The 19,415-nt window shown below is 49.9% G+C and overlaps 2 protein-coding genes across 12 annotated transcripts; one reads left to right on the top strand and one right to left on the bottom strand.

Annotated features, from left to right (window-relative positions):
• Nucleotides 1-610: 610 nt before the first annotated feature.
• CYB561A3 (cytochrome b561 family member A3) lies at nt 611-12,371 on the bottom strand. Of its 7 annotated transcripts, none has more exons than XM_033860789.2 (8): nt 12,260-12,371; nt 11,876-11,933; nt 9,480-9,587; nt 7,755-7,953; nt 4,787-4,995; nt 3,978-4,132; nt 3,094-3,250; nt 611-1,557 (listed from the first exon to the last, which is right to left on the bottom strand). In XM_033860789.2, exons 4-8 carry the CDS (start codon nt 7,936-7,938, stop codon nt 1,522-1,524), a joined length of 741 nt encoding a protein of 246 aa, XP_033716680.1. In that variant the 5' UTR covers nt 7,939-7,953; nt 9,480-9,587; nt 11,876-11,933; nt 12,260-12,371; the 3' UTR covers nt 611-1,521. The 7 variants fall into 7 exon arrangements, with proteins under 7 accessions (XP_033716680.1, XP_033716681.1, XP_033716677.1 ...); XM_033860790.2 differs by having other exon boundaries at nt 11,845-11,933; XM_033860786.2 differs by lacking the exon at nt 12,260-12,371 and adding an exon at nt 12,084-12,245.
• On the top strand, nt 12,318-18,559 carry TMEM138 (transmembrane protein 138). Of its 5 annotated transcripts, XM_073809029.1 has the most exons (6): nt 12,803-13,393; nt 14,386-14,650; nt 14,924-15,178; nt 15,720-15,891; nt 17,199-17,274; nt 17,547-18,559. In XM_073809029.1, exons 3-6 carry the CDS (start codon nt 15,057-15,059, stop codon nt 17,657-17,659), a joined length of 483 nt encoding a protein of 160 aa, XP_073665130.1. In that variant the 5' UTR covers nt 12,803-13,393; nt 14,386-14,650; nt 14,924-15,056; the 3' UTR covers nt 17,660-18,559. The 5 variants fall into 5 exon arrangements, with proteins under 5 accessions (XP_019789531.3, XP_073665130.1, XP_019789532.1 ...); XM_019933973.2 differs by lacking the exon at nt 14,924-15,178 and having other exon boundaries at nt 14,383-14,650; XM_019933974.2 differs by lacking the exon at nt 14,924-15,178.
• The last annotated feature ends 856 nt before the right edge of the window (nt 18,560-19,415 follow it).

Genomic DNA, 19,415 nt, shown 5'->3' on the forward strand with positions numbered 1-19,415 from the left:
GTCCAGGGGCTTACTCACTGGGAGTTACCCGTATCACCGATACGTGCATCCAACCCCTTGAGTCGTCTGCTCTACCACCAGGTGGCCTCAGCTCATCACACTTGGAAGGGGGCCACCACTTACTTTGCCCAAACTTGGCTGCAGGCTTCCTCAGCCCCTCGGCTTCCCTATTTCTGCCCAGGGTCCCCTGTCCATCAGCCACACCACAGGTCCCTGAGCACAAGGCACAGTTATCAGTGTGCACAGATGCACACACCCAGCAGCTGGGAAGGAAACTGGCATCAGACACCTGGGCTGTGGATCCCAACTCTGCCACTTCCTGGCTGCGTGACCTTGGGACAAGTCACTTACCCTTTCTGAGTGTCGTGTTTCAGACTATGAAATAGGAAACATCTCCTTCCTTGTAAGATAATCAAGTGCTCAAGGGCCATTCACTAGTAAAGACACGCTCACGAACCAGGAGTCACATGTGATTCTAAGAAGACAGTCATGCGGTTCTCTGGTGTCTTCAGGTCTGCCCATTTCCGGGTCTGAGGGTCAGAACTAGCCCGAGGCTTTCGCAAGTTGCCCAGAGCTCAGTTAACCACAGTGTCATTTCAGCAGAGAAGGCTTTGATTCTTGAAAACACATTTAATGAAAATCAAGCTTCATAAGTGAAATGCCTACCCATGTGCAAAGAGGGGGAGCTGGTCCTATGACCAAGGTGCCCGGCAGTCATCCCAGTGGCTTCTGAGGGCTTCAGCCACTTGAGAAGTTCTGTCATGGTCCTCCTGCCAGCATCTGGCCACGTGGGGTGGGGTGGACAGTCAGCCTCATGGCCCCTGCCAGGGGGTAAGGCCCACTCGGGACCCCAGGTGTCGTCATGCTGCTCGTCACCTAAGCACAGCAGTATGGAGCCTGGGACCTGGCAGGGCCTGTTTGGAGAGGGCAGTGCCAACACTTAGGAGAGGAGCAAGACGCCACCACAGTCTCGTTGGAAGAGCGGTGGCACATTCTGGCATCACAGCCGAGACTGGGTGTGCCACGCACGTAGCTATTGTGGGGGCAAGTGAGGCACTTGGACGCTCAGTGAGGAACGCCTCTGGAGGTGGCCTAGCTCCCAGGGCTCTGCTGGGTACAATGCACCATGACTCTGGCATGTTTCATGGCAAGCTGGAGAGTGAAAATAGCTGAGCAAGTGCCCTGCCGAGAGAGCAAGGTTGAACCTGCCCGGGGACAGGCAGGCAAGCCTGGACCCGATGAGGGAAAGGAAAGGAGGCTCGAGGCACCCCTGCTACTCCTCCGTGGGACAGGCTGTTCTTGGGAGAGCAGGTTACCAGGGCTCAGAAGGCTGTCCGACAGCACATCAGTCATAGGGAAGGGCTGGGATCCAGGCCCCAGTTGCAGCAGCAGCTAGAAGGGCACATACAACGCACGCAGAAACAGAATGCAGCAACGGGAAACAACAGCAATGGGCAGCCAGCTCCTCAGCTTCTCCTCTGCAGAAGCAGCTCTGCCACTCTCCCCTGTCCTTCCATCGCGTCACCGTGTTCCCGCCCAGCCTCGTGTCCAGATGGGCTGGATGGAGGTAACAGAGCAGATGAAGCCTGGCCCGGCGCAGCGGCCTAAACTTCAAGGGAAAGCTGAGGAAGCATCGGCTCCCTCACTTTTCACGGTACGGACTGCACTTGATTCCCAGGTCATCTGAGCTCTCGGGGTTCTCTGCCACATCCCTAGGGGTGTGAGGGGAAATGAGCCTGACTTCACACGAGCAGGAGCGGCGTGAGCAGCCAGGGCAAGGAGGGCCTGGGGTAAACGAACGACCTGAGAAGTCAATGCCAGGAAGAGGTGGAGAAGCCAAAGCCACCAAGGAAAGCATGTGGGCAGCAAGCTGTGGAGAGAGCAGGTCCACCACGGAGACGAGGGGAGACTGGACGAGAGCCCCGCGGAGAGCAGAGCTTCTGAAGGAGTCCAGACCGCACCACCAACCACTCCTGGCAGCGCCTTCCTGCCTCACTCCCCGCCGTGCAACAGGGCCTGGAAAGACAGGCAGGTGCACACAGGTTAATGGCATAACGTCAAAATGGCCCCTGACCTGCAGGAGTCACGCCAGGCCTGAGATGCTCAGACCCCAACCTGCAGGGCGAGTCCCAGCCCACGCCACCACACCTTTCAGAGAAGCTCCAAAGCCCCTCAGCCAATACACACCCCATCTCACCATGTCCCTCAGGTGCCTGCGTGGCCAAGAACAGGCAAAACATGCTGCAAGCACTCAAGCCGTCACCAAGCAGCCGCTAGATACGCTCCCATCCCACTAGACGAGCCCTAAAGACGGAGAAGTATAGATACGCTCCCATCCCACTAGACGAGCCCTAAAGCCGGAGAAGTATAGATACGCTCCCATCCCACTAGACGAGCCCTAAAGCCGGAGAAGTATAGATCCGCTCCCATCCCACTAGACGAGCCCTAAAGCCGGAGAAGTATAGATCCGCTCCCATCCCACTAGACGAGCCCTAAAGCCGGAGAAGTATAGATCCGCTCCCATCCCACTAGACGAGCCCTAAAGCCGGAGAAGTATAGATCCGCTCCCATCCCACTAGACGAGCCCTAAAGCCGGAGAAGTATAGATCCGCTCCCATCCCACTAGACGAGCCCTAAAGCCGGAGAAGTATAGATACGCTCCCATCCCACTAGATGAGCCCTAAAGCCGGAGAAGTATAGATACGCTCCCATCCCACTAGACGAGCCCTAAAGCCGGAGAAGTAGAAATTACCGTACACCCTCATCATGCGCAAGCCCGTCCTCGGAGAAGACAAGGCTACACTTCCCCTCGTGAAACCACAGCAATCTGGGGAGGGGAGTAACCCCCACCCTCTCCCAGCGGACAGGCCCCCAGGAGCCTGAGCCCGAGCAGCTGCGCTTGCTGCAACGGCCAGGAGGTGCTGGGCTGCCACTGGTGCGCCCCGTCAGCCAGCCTAACCCCACCTTCAAGCACCTTGGTTTCCTACCACGTTACTGGGTTGGTCTTCCTGGCAAAGCCCAAGTCTTTACTGAGTGACCCTTCCCTAGACCCGGCCCTACCCCAACCTGGAATGGGAGACCAAAACCCCATACCTGTCTTTCAGCCTGCATCCCCAGCTCTGGGCGTTTCCAAGACGAAGCCAGCAGGATATAGAGCACCAGCAGCCCGAAGACCACCACCAGCATCCCAGAGCAGTTGGCAAAGACAGCCTCACTGGGCAGCCTGGAGTATGAGTTGGTGCCGTTTCTCCTGAGGATGACGAAACAATGTGGGCGCTCAAGAAACTTTTCTACCTGCTTTTGCCCGATGCGAGACTCAGTGCCACTAACAGAGGATAAGAAAAGCTTCCCAGGACCTGCTGTGACCTGGAATATTAACATACTTTCCAAGTCTCTGCCATGACAAGTGTCTGCAGAATGCTTTTTCCCTGTGAGGAAGCTAAAGCTCCCAGACGTGAAATGAACTTGTCCAGTTACATAACTAGGAAACGGCACAGCCAAGACCTATACCCAGGTCTGACCTCAAATCTTGTTTGCTTTTCACTGCACCCCCACTACTTCAAAGAACGGAGAATGGGAGTGGTTAGGCATGCAGCCTCTAGTCCTAACACAAAGCTCTGCCACTTACTGGCTGTGTGCCCTTAGGTGCATTACTAACCTCTCTGTGCCTCTGTTCCCTAATGTATAAGTGGCAATGACAACACATGTTGTAGGGCAGTTAGAGGATTAAATTTAAGATGTTTAGAATAGTTTCTGCCACAGAGTAGGTTCTAAATCACTTTGATGCTGGGTATTTGCTGACCAGTTTACCAATCTCAGCCTAAAGAAAGACCGATTCCATTAACCTTCCAGATCAGGAACAAGCCCCATCCCAAAAGCTTCCCTCCCTTGGATGGGTCCTATGATCATCGAGTGCATCTTCTGAAGACCCTGTTCCTCCCCCTCCCCCTTAGAGTTGGGGGCTCCGTCCCACTCACAGACTGGAGAAAAGCTTCTCATTAATGCCGGAAATGACAGATGCAATGGCCAGAGAGAGGATGGACGCTCCAAAGAAGACGTGGATGGGTTTAAGGAGGCTGCGCAGCCGCACGGACGCCCAGGGCAGCAGGAAGACCGCAAAGCCCAAGAACCACTGTGGACACAGGAAGTACTTGATTGTACTGTGTGTGACCAAAGGCATGCCAGGTCATCCCACCCACCAGTGCCTCCTACCCATCAGTGAACCCTTGCCCTTATCTCCCAGCTCAAACCTCCCACCAGGCATTGCCCCAGCACCACACCTAGCCTCCTCACTGGGGTCTGTTTGTCTTACACAAAGGAATGTAGGAATGTTACCTACATGAAATGCTTAGCTATCCCCAGTCTCCTGCAAACCCAGCCATCCTTGTTTGTCTCTGCTTCCTTCCTGTCCTGGCTCACAAAACTCATTTGTACAGGGCTGACATCAGAATACGGATACTACTTCTAGAATTGCTTCTGGTTCACAGAAAGCGGGGAGAGAAGAGGGCAGAAAAGATGATTTAGAGTCAGTGCGGTGCGTGCTGTGACAGAGTTAGCTTAGAGCGCTCCAGCACCACAGGTGGGCCGTGTGAGGGGTAAGAGCTGGAACAGGGTGAATTCGGGAACCACCAATCTCCCACAGCCCTTCAAACTGCCGATTCTACAGGATGTGCCCTGCAAGGCCGTCTCCAGGCAGTAAGCAGAGGGATATTTGGTGCTGATGCAAGTGAAGCCCCAACGAGAGCTGGCAGCTGTGGGAATCCAAAGGAGAACAGAGAGTACCCACCTGACAGGCGAAGAGGAAGACGGTGGTGATGCCCAGCCAGCTGTGCAGGGAGTAGAGATTGGGGATCTTTCTACGGCTGTGAAAGTCAAAGACGGCATGCAGCCCCAGTACAGTCAGGATGAAGGCCAGCAGGTGCATGGCTGCGTGGCCGAATTTCCAGGGCAGCTTGGGCCCTACCCATGACTGGGGCAGGCGGTAGACCAGTGATGCTGTAGGAGAGAGAGCAGTCCCTGGGCTCGGCCTCTTCCCCTGTGCTCACCCGTGCGTTAGGGGAATTACCCTGACGTGATCCCAGACAGCCTCCCAACAAAAGAAGGAAATGCTAGGACATCAGTATCAACTCCTCAGCATCTTCCATCCTTGCATCATTTCTGGTATAGCCATCAACCATGAAGCGGGGAGACAAGGACCATGACAAAAGGGAGGAGCCAGAGGAGGGACAAGCTAGGAGTCTGGGATCAGCAGATACGAACTACTCTACATAAAATAAACAGTGGGTCCCTACTGCAGAGCACAGGGAGCCATATTCAGTATCTTGTAATAAGCTATACTGGAAAGAAATCTGAAAATATATACATATATATGTGTATATACATATATATATACACACACACATATATATATCTCTGAATCACTTTGCTGTACACCAGAAAACACAACTCTGTAAATCAACTATACTTCAATTTAAAAAAGGGGGGGGTGGGTAGAACAGGTTTCATGGACTTGCCATTCTGTCATAACAATAATAAATGCCACTTGTATGCAGTTTTACAGGTTGAAAAGCAATGTCACATCCATTATTTCATCTAACTGAATGAATTCTCACAACTGAAGTGAGTTGTCAAGGACACAGGCTTTAAGGTTAGATAACCGAGGTCGAACTCCAGGTTCTTCCTCTCAGCTATTTGGCATCTTCCTAAATCTCAGTTTCCTCATCTGTAAAATGGAGGCAACAATAGAGCCCGCCTCACAAGCTTCCTGTAAGAACAAAAGTGGGAGGATGTATCCAAAGTACACGGGGTAAGCTGCTATTATCACCGTCATTATTCCCATTTTACAAGTGGCGAAAATGAGACTCACCTGGGCCCCAAGGCCTGCCTCTGAATGCACGGGGCAAGGGGTCTGGCAGGAGTAAGGAGACCCCTCAGGTACGGCCCCGACTGTGTCACGGAGGCTCCAGCCCCCGCTCCCTAGAGCAAGGGCTGGCAGGCTGCCGCTCACAGGCCAGGTGCAGCCCGCTGCCGATTTTCGTGAATAAAGTGTTTTTACTCCATATGGCTAAACGTCATTTATTGAAAAGAACATCTTGTCCCACAGCTCTGCAGAGCCACCTTTCCTCACTTGTCTATTCACTTATCACTACCACACTTTTTTTTTAATTGGAATACAGTTGATTTACAATGTTGTATTAGTTCCAGGTGTACAGCGAAGTGAGTCAGTTATACATTTATATATATCTACTCTTTTTTAGATTCTTTTCCCATATAGGCCATTACAGAGTATTGAGCAGAGTTCCCTGTGCTATACAGTAGGTCCCACGCTGTCTTAATTACAGTAGCTTTATAATAAACCTGAATAGACGGGAGAGTAAGCCCTCCAACTTTGCTCCTTTTCAAAACCACCTTGACTAATCTTGGCCCTTTGCATTTCAAGATAATTCAGTCTGATTGTCAATTTTCACAAAAATAAGCACTGAGACCTTGGGGTTGAAATTAACCTACAAAACGATTTCAGGAGAATTTACATCTTTACAATGTTTAGTCTTCCAATCCACTTACACAGTAGTATATCCCTCCATTTATTTAGGGCTTCTTTAATTTCAATACAGTTTTGTATTTTTCTCTGTAGAAACATTATATGGCTTTTGTCAGATTTATGCCTAGGTAATTAATGCTTATGGATGCTATTATCAAATTATATTTGATATTAAATAATACTTTAAATAACATTAATTTTAAAATTTGTACTTATTTTTTCCCAGTTTTATTGAGATATACCTGACATACAGCACTGCATAAGTTTGTGTAGAGCATAATGGTCTGCCTTACATACATCATGGAATGATTACCACAAGAAGTTTAGTGAACATCCGTCTTCTTATATAGATACAAAATTTTAAAAATAGACAAAAACTTTTTTCTTGTGATGACAACTCTTTGGATTTACTCTCTTAACAGCTTTCATATATAACATACAGCAGGGTTAACTGTATTTATCATGTTGTACGTTACATCCCTAGTACTTATTTATCTTAAAACTGGAGGTTGGTACCTTTTGACTGCCTTCATCCAATTCCCCTTCCCCCCACCCCTGGTAACCATAAATCTGCTGTCTTTCACTATGAGTTTGTTTGTTTTTGGAGTATAATTGACCTACAGCACTATGTTACTTCCTGTTACAAAACACAGTCATTCAATATTTCTGTACATTTCAAAATGATCACCATGATAGGTCTAGCTATGATCATCACCATACAAAGATATTACATAATTACTGGCCACATTCCCTACACTGTACCTGTGCCTCATTTGTTTTGCAACTGGAAGTCCATACCTCTTGCTCTCCCTCACCTATTTCTCTCCCCACCCCCACCACTATAAATAAAGTTTTATCAGAACACAGCTACACGTTTCCGTGTTGTCTCTGGCTGCTCTCACAACACAGTAGCAGAGCTGAGTAGTCGCAACATAGATCATAGGGCTTGCAAAGCCTAAAATATTTACTGCCTGGCCTTTAACAGAAAAAGGTCACCAACCCCCGTCCAAGAGTATCCATGCAGCTACCCTTCTCAGATGCTCCCGTTCGCACGACTTCTTCCTCCACATGACACCTGGGCCCAAAAACAACCCACCCCACCCCACCCCCATAGCCCTGAACCCGACAGTAACAAAGGCCAGGATGGAGAGGGACAGCGCTGCCCTGTACGAGCCCGGGCCACACCATGTCTCCTCTGCTGACCTGTACTCACCAGCACTGTAGAACACCACCATGCCTGTAACCATGAGCACCGGGTGCCAGTTGAACATGAGGATGGTGCCATCCCAGGCGAAGCCACCTTGCCAGTATGATATCCAATAGATGGTGGAGAGGATGCACATCAAGCCCAGGGAGCACAGCGCCAAGACGGACAGATAAAACCATCCCATAGCCATTCTGATCAAGCACTCCTAGAGAAAGCGGAAATCACACGTCCCTGTTGGCTCAGGCGCACCCCACACGCAGGCTAAAGGAGGTAACACTGACCTTGCTCTTGGCCAGAAGGGTGGTTCCCCTGCTATCAGCCTGGGCACTGTCCCATGAAGCCTTGATGGCTGGGTGAACCCAATCTCTGGTTATGAACAATGAGTGAGGCCCCGCCCCAGCACCTGGCAGCATACAGTGCAGCCAGCTTGGGCCTAGGGCTGGCCCTGGAGAGAGGCCTCCTCTGCTGCGGCTCGATGCCAAGGCTCTAGATCCAGAGCCCTAGGATGCGTCTCCCCTCACAGGACCAGAAGGTAAAGAATTATAACCCCACTCCCCATGAAAAGAAAGGACAGAAATCAAAATCCAGGCTAGATCACACAAATGCCCAGGGCTTCAGTTCTAACGTAAGGAGGCAAAAATCACAATCTTCACACTACTATTAGGCCACTTGGGAGAAAGTGCTATAGGATCCCACTTCTGCAGCAAAGTTCTTCCCCAGACTGTGACCTCTATGGGCTAATCCTCCCACTGGGAGGTAAGGTGGGGTCTTCAGAGTCCCCATTCGCCACACCTTTAATTGAGCAAAAGCCCCCAGCTGTCTCCAGACCTGAAACTTCTGCTTTCTCTTCTCTGGGGAAAGTCCAGAGGAGAAAAGAGGAAGCAAGAACTCATGATCTAGAAAGCAAGAGTTTATCTTGAGGTTCCCACGTGTACCTGATAAACTTAGAAACCAACCCGGGTTTCAGGCATGGTGAATGCCTAGCCCCCTAAGCAGCTGCTCTTAAAATTTATTTATTTATTTATTTTTGGCTGTTTTGGGTCTTCGTTTCTGTGCGAGGGCTTTCTCCAGATACGGCAAGCGGGGGCCACTCTTCATCACGGTGCGCGGGCCTCTCACTATCGCGGCCTCTCCAGACGCGCAGGCTCACTAGTTGTGGCTCACGGGCCCAGTTGCTCCGCAGCATGTGGGATCTTCCCAGACCAGGGCTCGAACCCGTGTCCCCCGCACTGGCAGGCAGATTCTCAACCACCGCACCACCAGGGAAGCCCAGCAGCTGCTCTTAAAAGCCAGGCTGGTCTTCCCTGGTGGCGCAGTGGTTGAGAGTCCACCTGCCGATGCAGGGGACGCGGGTTCGTGCCCCGGTCCGGGAAGATCCCACATGCCGCAGAGCGGCTGGGCCCGTGAGCCATGGCCGCTGAGCCTGCGCGTCTGGAGCCTGTGCTCTGCAACGGGAGAGGCCACAGCAGTGAGAGGCCCGCGTACAGCAAAAAAAAAAAAAAAAAAAACAGGCAAGTGGGCGTGAGTTGGCAGGCAGTCTGCAAAGCCACAGGACACCCCTGCTTTCAGCATGGGCACAGCTCTCAAGGCAGGCACACTGCCCTGTGGACTCAGGCCAAGAAGCTGACACAGTGGCTTCCTGCAGTTGAGGTCCCTCAATCTGAACCAGCTAACAGAGAAGAGGCCCCTAAAATCAAGAACTCCCAAGAAGATAAAACACTTGACCCTCACCTTTATACCTACTGGCAGGCTGACAGAGTGGTGGCCTGGACTCCAATTCTTATGCTCTGAGGCTCCTTAAGCAACTCACTTAACATTTGTAGGACTCAGTCTTCTCATCTGAAAGAAAACCATGGCAATAGGATATAACTTACTGAAAGGCAGCTCTGAGCAGACACCACACCAGAACCTTACACACATGATCCCATCTACTCATCTTGACAACCCCGTGTGGAGTTATCCCCATTTTATAGATGAGGAAACTAAGGCTCAGACAGACTAAATAGGACCCAGTAAGTGGGCAGGGAGTTTCAAACCCTTGTCTATTCGGTTTCAAAGCCCATGTTTTTAATTTGACCACAGGTTGTCAGAGAGTCGAGAAAATGTATGTAAGGACATTGTGAGAGTACAGTATTATAATTTTCTTAGTATTGTTACAGCATTTCATCCTAACGACTAACAAAAACCTCAAGCTCATGGCCCCCATGGCTGCCCAGGCCTCTCAGTGTCCCCAATTCCATGTCGTGCCAGCTCTCTCCATGCCAGGTGTCCACCTAACCACAAACAGATGCTAAGCTGTCACAAAGAGATCCAAGGTGGCAGTAATCTCTGAGAAAGTAAGATCTGAGGTCTGGGGGAAAAAATAAGCTTCCAGGAGGTTGGAGAGAGAAAACCATGCCACCTGATTTCTAGAAGCTTTCTACCTTAGCTACTGAGCTCAGAGATTTGCTACCCAGCCTCAAGAGTTATCCCCTTAGTTCCTGTAAGGGCAGCAGAAGTTTCAGGTCACCAGAGGTTCAATCATCCCCCCAGTGAAGTGTCAGCACAAAGGAGCTCTCGGTCAGCAGGCTCCATCCACTGAATAATATCTACTTTTTTTTCCCCTCCCTTTGTAAGAGGAAAAAAGAAAATATAATCCAAAAGGGATCACATCTACCCCCCTAGAAGAGGTCCTGGATTACTGCTCTGGGACAGACTTGGAAAAGACAATGGGGACACTTCCCTAACAGACGGCTGGAATGTTTTACCAACAGTACACAGACGAGCCCTCCCTCTGCTCGAAATAGAGAGCAAAAGGAGAGAAAAAGGAAGAATGCAGTGAAAATTGCAATCCAAATGCTAAGAATATCCTCTCATTTATTCCAAGAGAACAGGATGTGCTAAGATTTCAGGATGTGCCCACCAGTCCTATTCTGCCCTCACTTGTAGAGACGCATTCTAAGACAAAAGTCGGCAAACTCCTGTAAAGGGCCAGAATGGTAAATATTTTAGATTTTGCAGACCATACGGTTTGTCACAACTATGTCATCAACTCTGCTGATGTATTGCAAGAGCAATCATAAATAATACCTTCACAAATGAACATGAGCTATGTTCAGAAAAACTTTATTTATGGACAAAGAAATTTCAGTTTTTATATCATTTCCACATGTCACAAAATATCATTTTCTTTTTTTTTTTTTTTTCGATCATTGAAAAATGTAAAAACCATTTAGGCCAGCCAGATTTGGCCTGTGGGTCATGTTTGTTGACCCTGATCTAAGGAGTCTACTCTCCAACCTAATATACTTCTCAATCCCTTAGCAAAAAGGATTCTCCCAGGCTGCACTAAAACAGATCAGGCCCTGGTGTAGGAAATGGGTATATCCTACTTGGCCCTAGCCTTAGGAAAAGGCTCTATTCCAAACCCTTTCACAATTATTTAGAAGTGCAAATAGATGAAGGAACAGGAAGTCTGTTTGTTGCTCCCACTTCTCAGATGAATGGTGCGGGCTTTAGGAATCCTGAGAACCAGATTTAGGGCTCAAGTCCTGAACTCTTATCTTACGGATCAAAAATATTCGGGTCCAGGGCTTCCCTGGTGGCGCAGCGGTTGAGAGTCCACCTGCCGATGCAGGGGACGCGGGTTTGTGCCCCGGTCCGGGAAGATCCCACATGCCGCGGAGCGGCTGGGCCCGTGAGCCATGGCCGCTGAGCCTGCGCGTCCGGAGCCTGTGTCCCGCAACGGGAGGGGTCGCAACAGTGAGGGGCCCGCGTACCGCAAAAACAACAACAAAAAAATTCGGGCCCAAAGAAGGAAAGTGACTTGGCCACGGTGAGTGGCCGAGCTGGTACAAGGCTCCAGGTTCACTCCCCCTGTGCTCCAAGGACTCCTCACTTCCAAACGCAGCTTCGTAGTCAGAGACTCAGGAGTGAGGGGCCCTAAATTCCACTCAGGAGGTAGATAAGCAAGGCCCTCCTTAGCACCTGAGTGATTACAGCCCCGCCCTTCATACGGCCTCTGGTCGGCCTCAGGTGTCCAGAGTAGGGTTCCAGGAACCCGGGGACCGATCCCTGACTCCTCCGCCGGGACCAAGATCCCTTGGTCCCAGCTAACCTTGGGTGCAAATTAAGGCGAGGGCCTCCACCTGCTGACTGCGACTTCCGAAGAGCTTCTGTGCTTTCCAAAGAGCTTCCTTCCACCACCTGTGTAAGTAAGGGCACAGAGAACGATGTCCATTTCGTAAAAGAGAAAACTGAGGCCGAGCGAGGGGTCCCGACAGCGCGAAGCGAGGCAGTAGCAGAGCCAGCACTCGAACCCAGGTCCCTGAACTCCCAGCCCGGGCTCTTTCTCACCCCCGAACCACAGTGGAACGCAGGGGTACTGGGGTCTCCGAGACCCGCCTCTTGCCACCCGGCGCCGGACCCGCAGCTCCCGAGGCTCCTGGGAGATGGAGTGAGAGACTCTCAAGAACTCCCGCTATCACCAGTCACAGCCGCTCTACAGCCAACTAGCGGGGCCGCTCTGTCACCTTATAGGCTTGTAGCACTTCCGGTCGCGCGCGCGCCGCGCGCGCGGCCGCCTGGGAAATGAAGTCCACAGCCGCGGGGTGGCCGGCAGACAAGGTGCTGACACTAACTCCAGTTCCTCCACGGGCGTTTCTTCCCCAAGTCCGGGCTTCCAGGGACCAGGAACGCCGTCACGGATCGGTCCTGTCCCTCACCCCCACCCCCTCGATTCCGTGGAAGCGGAAATGTTCGGGCCGATGCGAAGCCTCTGGCCAGGGGCTGGCCCTCGGCAAGGCCGCACGCGGGGTGGGCGGGAGGCCTTGGCCCGCAGCTGGGAGCCCTGGAACAGGGCGCAGCGACGCTGAGAGAGGGGCGGGCCCAGGAATGCGGGGGCCGAAACATGGCGACCGAGCGGGCCAAAGAGCGGGGAGAAAAAGCCGAGGACAAGAGGGTAGCACGGCGCAGACGGAGCCCGCGTCACCCATCTACTTCCGGAATTTAAAACCGGTTTCCGGAAGCCAGGACGGTGTCCCCGTGACAACCGACGTTGGGCCTTCTAGGTGAGAACGCTGAGGAGGAGTGGGTAAAGTGGCCAGAAGTCGGAATTTTGTTAATTGCTTTGGTTTTGGTTTTTTGCTAAGGCAGCCCTATTTTAAAGTGGATTAGGAAGGGTGAGGAAAATTACTCAGGGGACAGAGAGAACGCGGCAGATAGCGGTGGACAAACTGTGAAGACCGCTTCATTACCTTGGGAATCACCGCTGCCCTAACCCGACGTGAGGGTCATCCTTCCCGTAGAGATGGCGGTGGGCGGCTCTATATAACGGATCCTCACAGCAGCCTTCTGTGGTGGCCTGTGAAGTAGTAGTTAAGAGCACGGGCTTTGTTTTCACACCTAGTTGTGAATCCTGGCTCTGCTCACCTGCAACATGGAGGAACGACTTGAACTCTGACCCTGTGTCCTTGCCTGTAGAATGAGGATAATTCTTGCCCACCTTGCAGAGTAGTTGCGAAGATTAAAGGAAATTGTCTTGGTTGACAAATTTATCATGGTGTCGGTATGTAGCTGGTAGCTATCGATATTATTTGATGAATAAGGAGACTCGGTTCAGAGAAAAGCACCTTCGTACATCCACTAAAGTGGGACTTCTCCATCAGGTGAGGTGGACGAGGTTCCGTAGCTTCTCAGAGCCTCTGTGTAAAGTGGGGTAATAAGCGTAAGAACTGCTGCTTCTCAAGATGGGTGTAGGATTAAATAAGGAAATGAATATGAAGAGTTTGTAAACCGTAACATTTTACCGATATGAATTTAATCGTTCTGTAACACTTCGAAGCATTTTGAAATTTGTTCATAGATTTGATCCAGCTGGAGGGGGTCACAGGACACCCCCAAAGCAGCTTCTGGGTCTTGGAATAAATGAAAATAAAAGCCCAGCTCCCCTTACCTGGTGCCACTGTGTTGCTACCGTAACCGTCAACGTTAGGAGAGCACTGTTTCCTCTCAGCTTTTTCTGCCTGCACCACTTCCCGCTTCTCCTATGCCAGCGTTTGTTTTTCCCATGTAGTTACATATAAACCTGTCAGTTATGTAAGAGGCAGCTTTGTGCAGTAGTTAAGAGCACAGACTCTGGACCAAGACTGCCTAGATCTGAATGCTAGCTCTGCTACTTATTAGCAATGTGAACTTGGACAAGTTATTTTACCTCCCTGGGCCTCAATTGTCCCCTCTGTAAAATGGGGAGAGTAATAGCGTGTCTTCTACCTCAAGGGTTATTGAGAGATTTAAGTAACGTTAGCACTTAGAATTGTAAGCAATATTGTAAGTGATATACAAAGGTTTTGCTGCTGCAGTTAGTAATAGAATTAGTATTGTTACATGACCAGACAGTCACTGTGTGTAGTATCCCTAGATTCCTTTGGACTCAAAAGAGCTGTACATCTAGAGGGTTCCAGTCATGGAAAAAGGTTTGAGGGGGAGGGTCCCTGGAAGGAGTGACTAGTTGGGGTTTTTCTCTTGTTGTTGGTTTTGTTCGTTGATGTTTCCCAAGCACCTAGAATGGTGCCTGGTACATAATAAGTCCTCGGTAAATATGTATTAATGAATTTCTAACCTCCTTTTTTTTTTTTTTTTTTTTTTTTTGCATCAGTAGGCCCTTGTCTGAGAGCAAGGGAAACAGCTCTGATTCTGAGGAACTATAGCTTCTCCCTCAGTGCCTGGGAGAGTACTAGGACTGCTTTCTGGGAACTGTGGAATGTGCCCTTGGGGGCCCAAGATAGCAGAAGGAAGATGCTCCAGACCAGTAACTATAGCCTGGTGCTCTCCCTGCAGTTCCTGCTGCTGTCCTATGACCTCTTTGTCAATTCCTTCTCGGAGCTACTCCGAATGGCTCCCGTCATACAGCTGGTGCTCTTCATGTAAGTTCAGTGGGTGGGACAGCTCAACCCAAGCAGTCTGAAGTCCCCGACAATCATAATTTAGCATTTTAAAGTTATTAATAGAGAAATATCAGGGAGAATAAAATTGCACTTTGTCCTGGGTACTCCATGGTCCATAGACATGTCATGGTCCATAGACATGGGCCTGTTTTGATATACTTCTTCTAACAAGGGTTTGGGACACAGGGAGCAGTGCACATTGAAAATGAGGGTCAGATTGCTGACACTGTCATTTTCTCTATCTTCGAGTAGAAATATTGTCTTACGGTGCCATGAAAGAGGGTTACAAAATGTCAAGTAGGGCTTCCCTGGTGGCGCAGTGGTTGAGAGTCCACCTGCTGATGCAGGGGACACGGGTTCATGCCCCGGTCCGGGAAGATCCCACATGCCGCGGAGCGGCTGGGCCCGTGAGCCGTGGCCGCTGAGCCTGCGCGTCCGGAGCCTGTGCTCCACAACGGGAGAGACCACAATAGTGAGAGGCCCGCGTATCGCAAAAAAAAAAAAAAGGTAATTTCAAATAGTAATAAATGTTATACAATGGATATAAGGTACCTGGGGTGGGGAGGGAAAGGCTACTTTAGGTAGTGGGGTGAAAGAAAAGTCTTTTTGAAGAGGGGACATTTGCACTGAGACATGAGACATGAATGGCACTAAGGCAGCCAGGCGTGCACAGATGAGGGAAGGTGCATTGCTGTCTTGCTAGAGGAAAACGTCTGACAGGACCAGGTTATGTGACAGACAGGGCTGGCATTTTCTGGATACAGGGAGGAAACTAGCTGCTTCTCACAGGTGCCTGGGAGCTTTGTTGAGTGGGGAGTGTCAGCAGGAAAGCCTTGTCCATAGACTGCCACTCAACTGATGGGGCCAGCGGGTAGTTTTAGCTTCGTGTCATTTGGGGTCCAAAACCCAAACTACCTCTGGGGGGGTTTCAGAGGACTATATATAACAAGGAAGGACAGACTCCATGGTGTCCCTTAGGACTCAGGGCTGGCTCTTGGGTCCTCCCCAGGCCTCCATTTGGCCGTCCTTTTGTTTTCTGTGTCTGCAGCATCCAGGATATTGCAGTCCTCTTCAACATCATCATCATTTTCCTCATGTTCTTCAACACCTTCGTCTTCCAGGCTGGCCTCGTCAACCTCCTCTTCCATAAGTTCAAAGGGACCATCATCCTGACAGCTGTGTACTTCACGCTCAGCATCTCCCTTCATGTCTGGGTCATGGTAAGAGTGAGGCTCGGAATCCTTAAAGGGCTAGGAATGTTTTTCTGTGGGAACCCAGAATCTCTGGGTGTTTATATCTCACAGAGTCCTTGATAAGAAACAGATGAAATGAATGTGGTCCAGCCTGAAGCTGGACACGTGAGAATTTCATAAGGCACTTTTATCTAACCTTATATGTTGAAGAACAGCCTTATCCAAGAGTCCAGGGACACTTCTGGAACATTCAATTCACTTTTGCCCCAAAAGGCCTGCCAGGGCTAAAACAGGAAGTTGAATCTGTTTCATTGTTAGCTGTTTGGGCAGGTGAGTGTTGGTACAGCATATTCTTAGGCATCAGTGTCCCGTGGGAAATAGGCAGGCGTGCCGCTGGCCCTTCAGTGCTGCATGCCCTCTGACGCATCCCCATCACTTACACTAGGAAAACCGACCCCCAAGATGCCTCCCTTTGGTTCTAACATAGGCCTCAGAGCAGATCTAGTTTTCATGGTTTCAGATTTGTTTTTTTGTTGTTGTTGTTTTGGCCACATGGCATGGCTTGGTGGGATCTTAGTTCCCTGAGCAGGGATTGAACCCCTGCCCCCTGCAGTGGAAGCACGGAGTCCTAACCACTGGACCGCCAGGGAATTCCCTCAGATTTCTTCTGCTTCACAAATCCTTCCATCCCTTTGGGTATTTCATGTGCTTCTCATGTACTCATTTTATGGAACATATTAAAACCTCAGGGTTCTCTAGTCATTTCTTTACTAAAGGTGCCTTCTCAGACCAAACGTCCCGTTAGGTTGCCCTTGTGATTCCACAGAGAGAACTAGAGCTCACAGGGAAGAAGCAGAGCAGTGCCGAAATCTCAAGGTGCTTCCCGGAGAGGATTGTCTCTGCTCTGGTTCCTGGAGCCAAAATAGTCCTGGCTTTGTACTGTGAAGCTGTTAATCTGATTAAACCCTGAGTGTACCAAGCCTTTATCTGACAGGAACTGAGCCTGAGATTTCCAAGGCAAGACAGTGACCATGCTGAACTCCTGAGATGATGTGTATCATTTCTCCTCGGCAAAGGCTACGGGATGAAATGGAATAAATGGCTTAGTTCAAACTTCCTCCCTCAGAGTTACAAGAATTTTCCCTCTGTAGCAAAAAAAAAAAAAGGGAACTTGAAGTTCCTTTGAAAAGCACTCCTCGGGCTTGTGGAAAGAAAGAACGGGGGTGCATTAGCCTGATATTAAACCAGGTGGCATCTCTGCAGCTAACCAAGTTGGAGATGTGAGGGCCTCATCTAGCCGTTCACATTTCTCTGTGTGCTCATATCTCCTTCAGAACTTACGCTGGAAAAACTCCAACCGCTTTGTCTGGACAGATGGACTTCAAACGTTATTTGTATTCCAGAGACTAGGTAAGGACCAGAGCATCCTCAGGCCTCACTTTGGTCCCACCTGTGGCTCTGGCAGCCAGGGCCTTGATCCTGGCTTCCCAGCCCATCACAAGCAGCGTGGGATGAGTGGGACAGCCACACCAAGAGCAGGAGAGACCACTGCCCTCTGCCCTTCCTGGGAGTCACTGGGAAATCATGAGGCAGGGCCCCTCAGCCTCGTCCGGTTATGTTCTTACCCTGAAACAAATACTCAGGAGCATCCCTGAGGCTTCTTTTCTGTTTATTATCCACAGCGGCAGTGTTATACTGTTACTTCTACAAACAGACAGCTGTGAGACTGGGTGATCCTCGCTTCTATCAGGACTCCTTATGGCTGCGCAAGGAGTTCATGCAAGTCCGAAGGTGACCGCTTCTTGTCACACTGATGGATGCCTTTCCTTCCTGACAGAAGCCACATTTGGGGCTCTGCAGAGGGGATGGTCAGCCCTGTGCACTAGGAAGCAGCTTGACATTTCTAGGACAGGCCCAGGCCAGTTGTGTTCAGCAGTTGAGAAGGAAGCTCCTCCCTCTAGCAAATGAAAGTGTTCCCTAATACAGACTCCCGTACATCATCCCTTCCCGGCCTCCTGCCGCAGTCCTGCCCCCTTTCCTTTCCTGTTCTCTACCCCTCTTCCTCACAGAGGGCTCTGTGGCTTTATCCTGGGGAAGCTTTCCACTGAGCCCAGTACAGGAGGAACTCCCAGCCCCTGTTCCGTTTGCACTACACACTGATGACTGAAGGATGCAAAGAGTGACTTTTCTGGGCTCCTGACTGATCACACCTCAGACATTTAGATTTTATACGCAAGGTACTTTTTCTACATTTTATAAATAGGAAGTAAATTCTTTACCATAAATGATGGCGTCTCTGCCTCGCTAGATCTCTTCGTGGTTAAGAGACATGCCAAGTCCTAGCCTTAGCATCTACTTGGTCCAGTGGCAGATGGAGCCACAGAGCAAATACGGATATTTACTGAATCCCACTGTGAGGACAAGGTGAAATTCGGGATGTAATGTGATGCCCCACCCCCATCCCTGGAGTTCCAGACTTCTGTGTTTTATTCAGTCTCTCCCCCTGTCAGAGCCCTAAATTGCCTTCAGAAGAGAAAAAGGTTCCCTAGACTCTTTTGGCAAAAGAAAAGTTTGTGTGCCCATAGTATCAGTTTTCTACTGCCAGAATAATGTTGTGTAACAGACCCAGCACCAACCTTCAGTGGCATGTAACAATAAACAGTTCCATGGCTCTTGAGTCTTGGGGTTCAGCCGATCTGTCTGGGTTTGGGTAATTTTTGCTGGGCTTGCACATGTGTCTGTGGTCAGCTGTGGGTCAGCCAGGCAGGTGTGATGATCTTGAGATCCTTGATTCTTGGCTAACTTAGGCTGGCCTCAGCTGGACTGACTCTGCTTCACATGACTTATCCTCCAGCAGACTTGCCTGGGTCTGTTTATAGACAGTGGCAGGGGAGCAGGAGAACAAGCCCTAGGGTGCAATCCCATTTCAAGCCTCTACTTGTATTGTGTCTCCAGACTCCCATAGGTCAAAGCAAGTCATGTGACTGAGCCCAGTGTCTGGGAAAGTGCTACAGAGTTTCCTGGCAAAAGACATGGATACAAAAAAAAAAAAAAGGACATGGATACAGAGAGGGCCATTAATTCAGTCAGTCTACCCCCACCCAAGAAAGTTGCTCTGTGAAACTCATTATTTGGAGATACTCTAGCCCAGGAGTTAGCAAACTTTCTGTAAAAGGCCAAATAGTAAATATTTTAGATTTTGAGGGCTGTGTGGCCTCTGTTGCAATTACTCAACTCCGACATCTTGTAGCATGAAAGCAGCCAGAGATGATACATAAATGAATGACCTATGTCACAAAATATTTTTCTTTTGGTTTTTTTTTCAACCATGTGAATATGTAAATTTAATCTTAACTTGAGGACCATATAAAACAGGCTAGATTTGCCCCCAGGCCATAGTATGCTGACCCCTGGTTTAGAAGGCTGGAATGAAGTTCTGGGGAAAGAGAGACTAGTTAATCAGCCATGCTGTCCAGATTTATCAGATATTTTTTTAAAAAGGTACAGTGTTCAAAGAAAATACCTAAGATCCCATATCCTATAATTGGAAG

Source organism: Tursiops truncatus, chromosome 8 (genome assembly GCF_011762595.2).
Source record: "Tursiops truncatus isolate mTurTru1 chromosome 8, mTurTru1.mat.Y, whole genome shotgun sequence".
Taxonomy (NCBI): Eukaryota; Metazoa; Chordata; class Mammalia; order Artiodactyla; family Delphinidae; genus Tursiops; species Tursiops truncatus.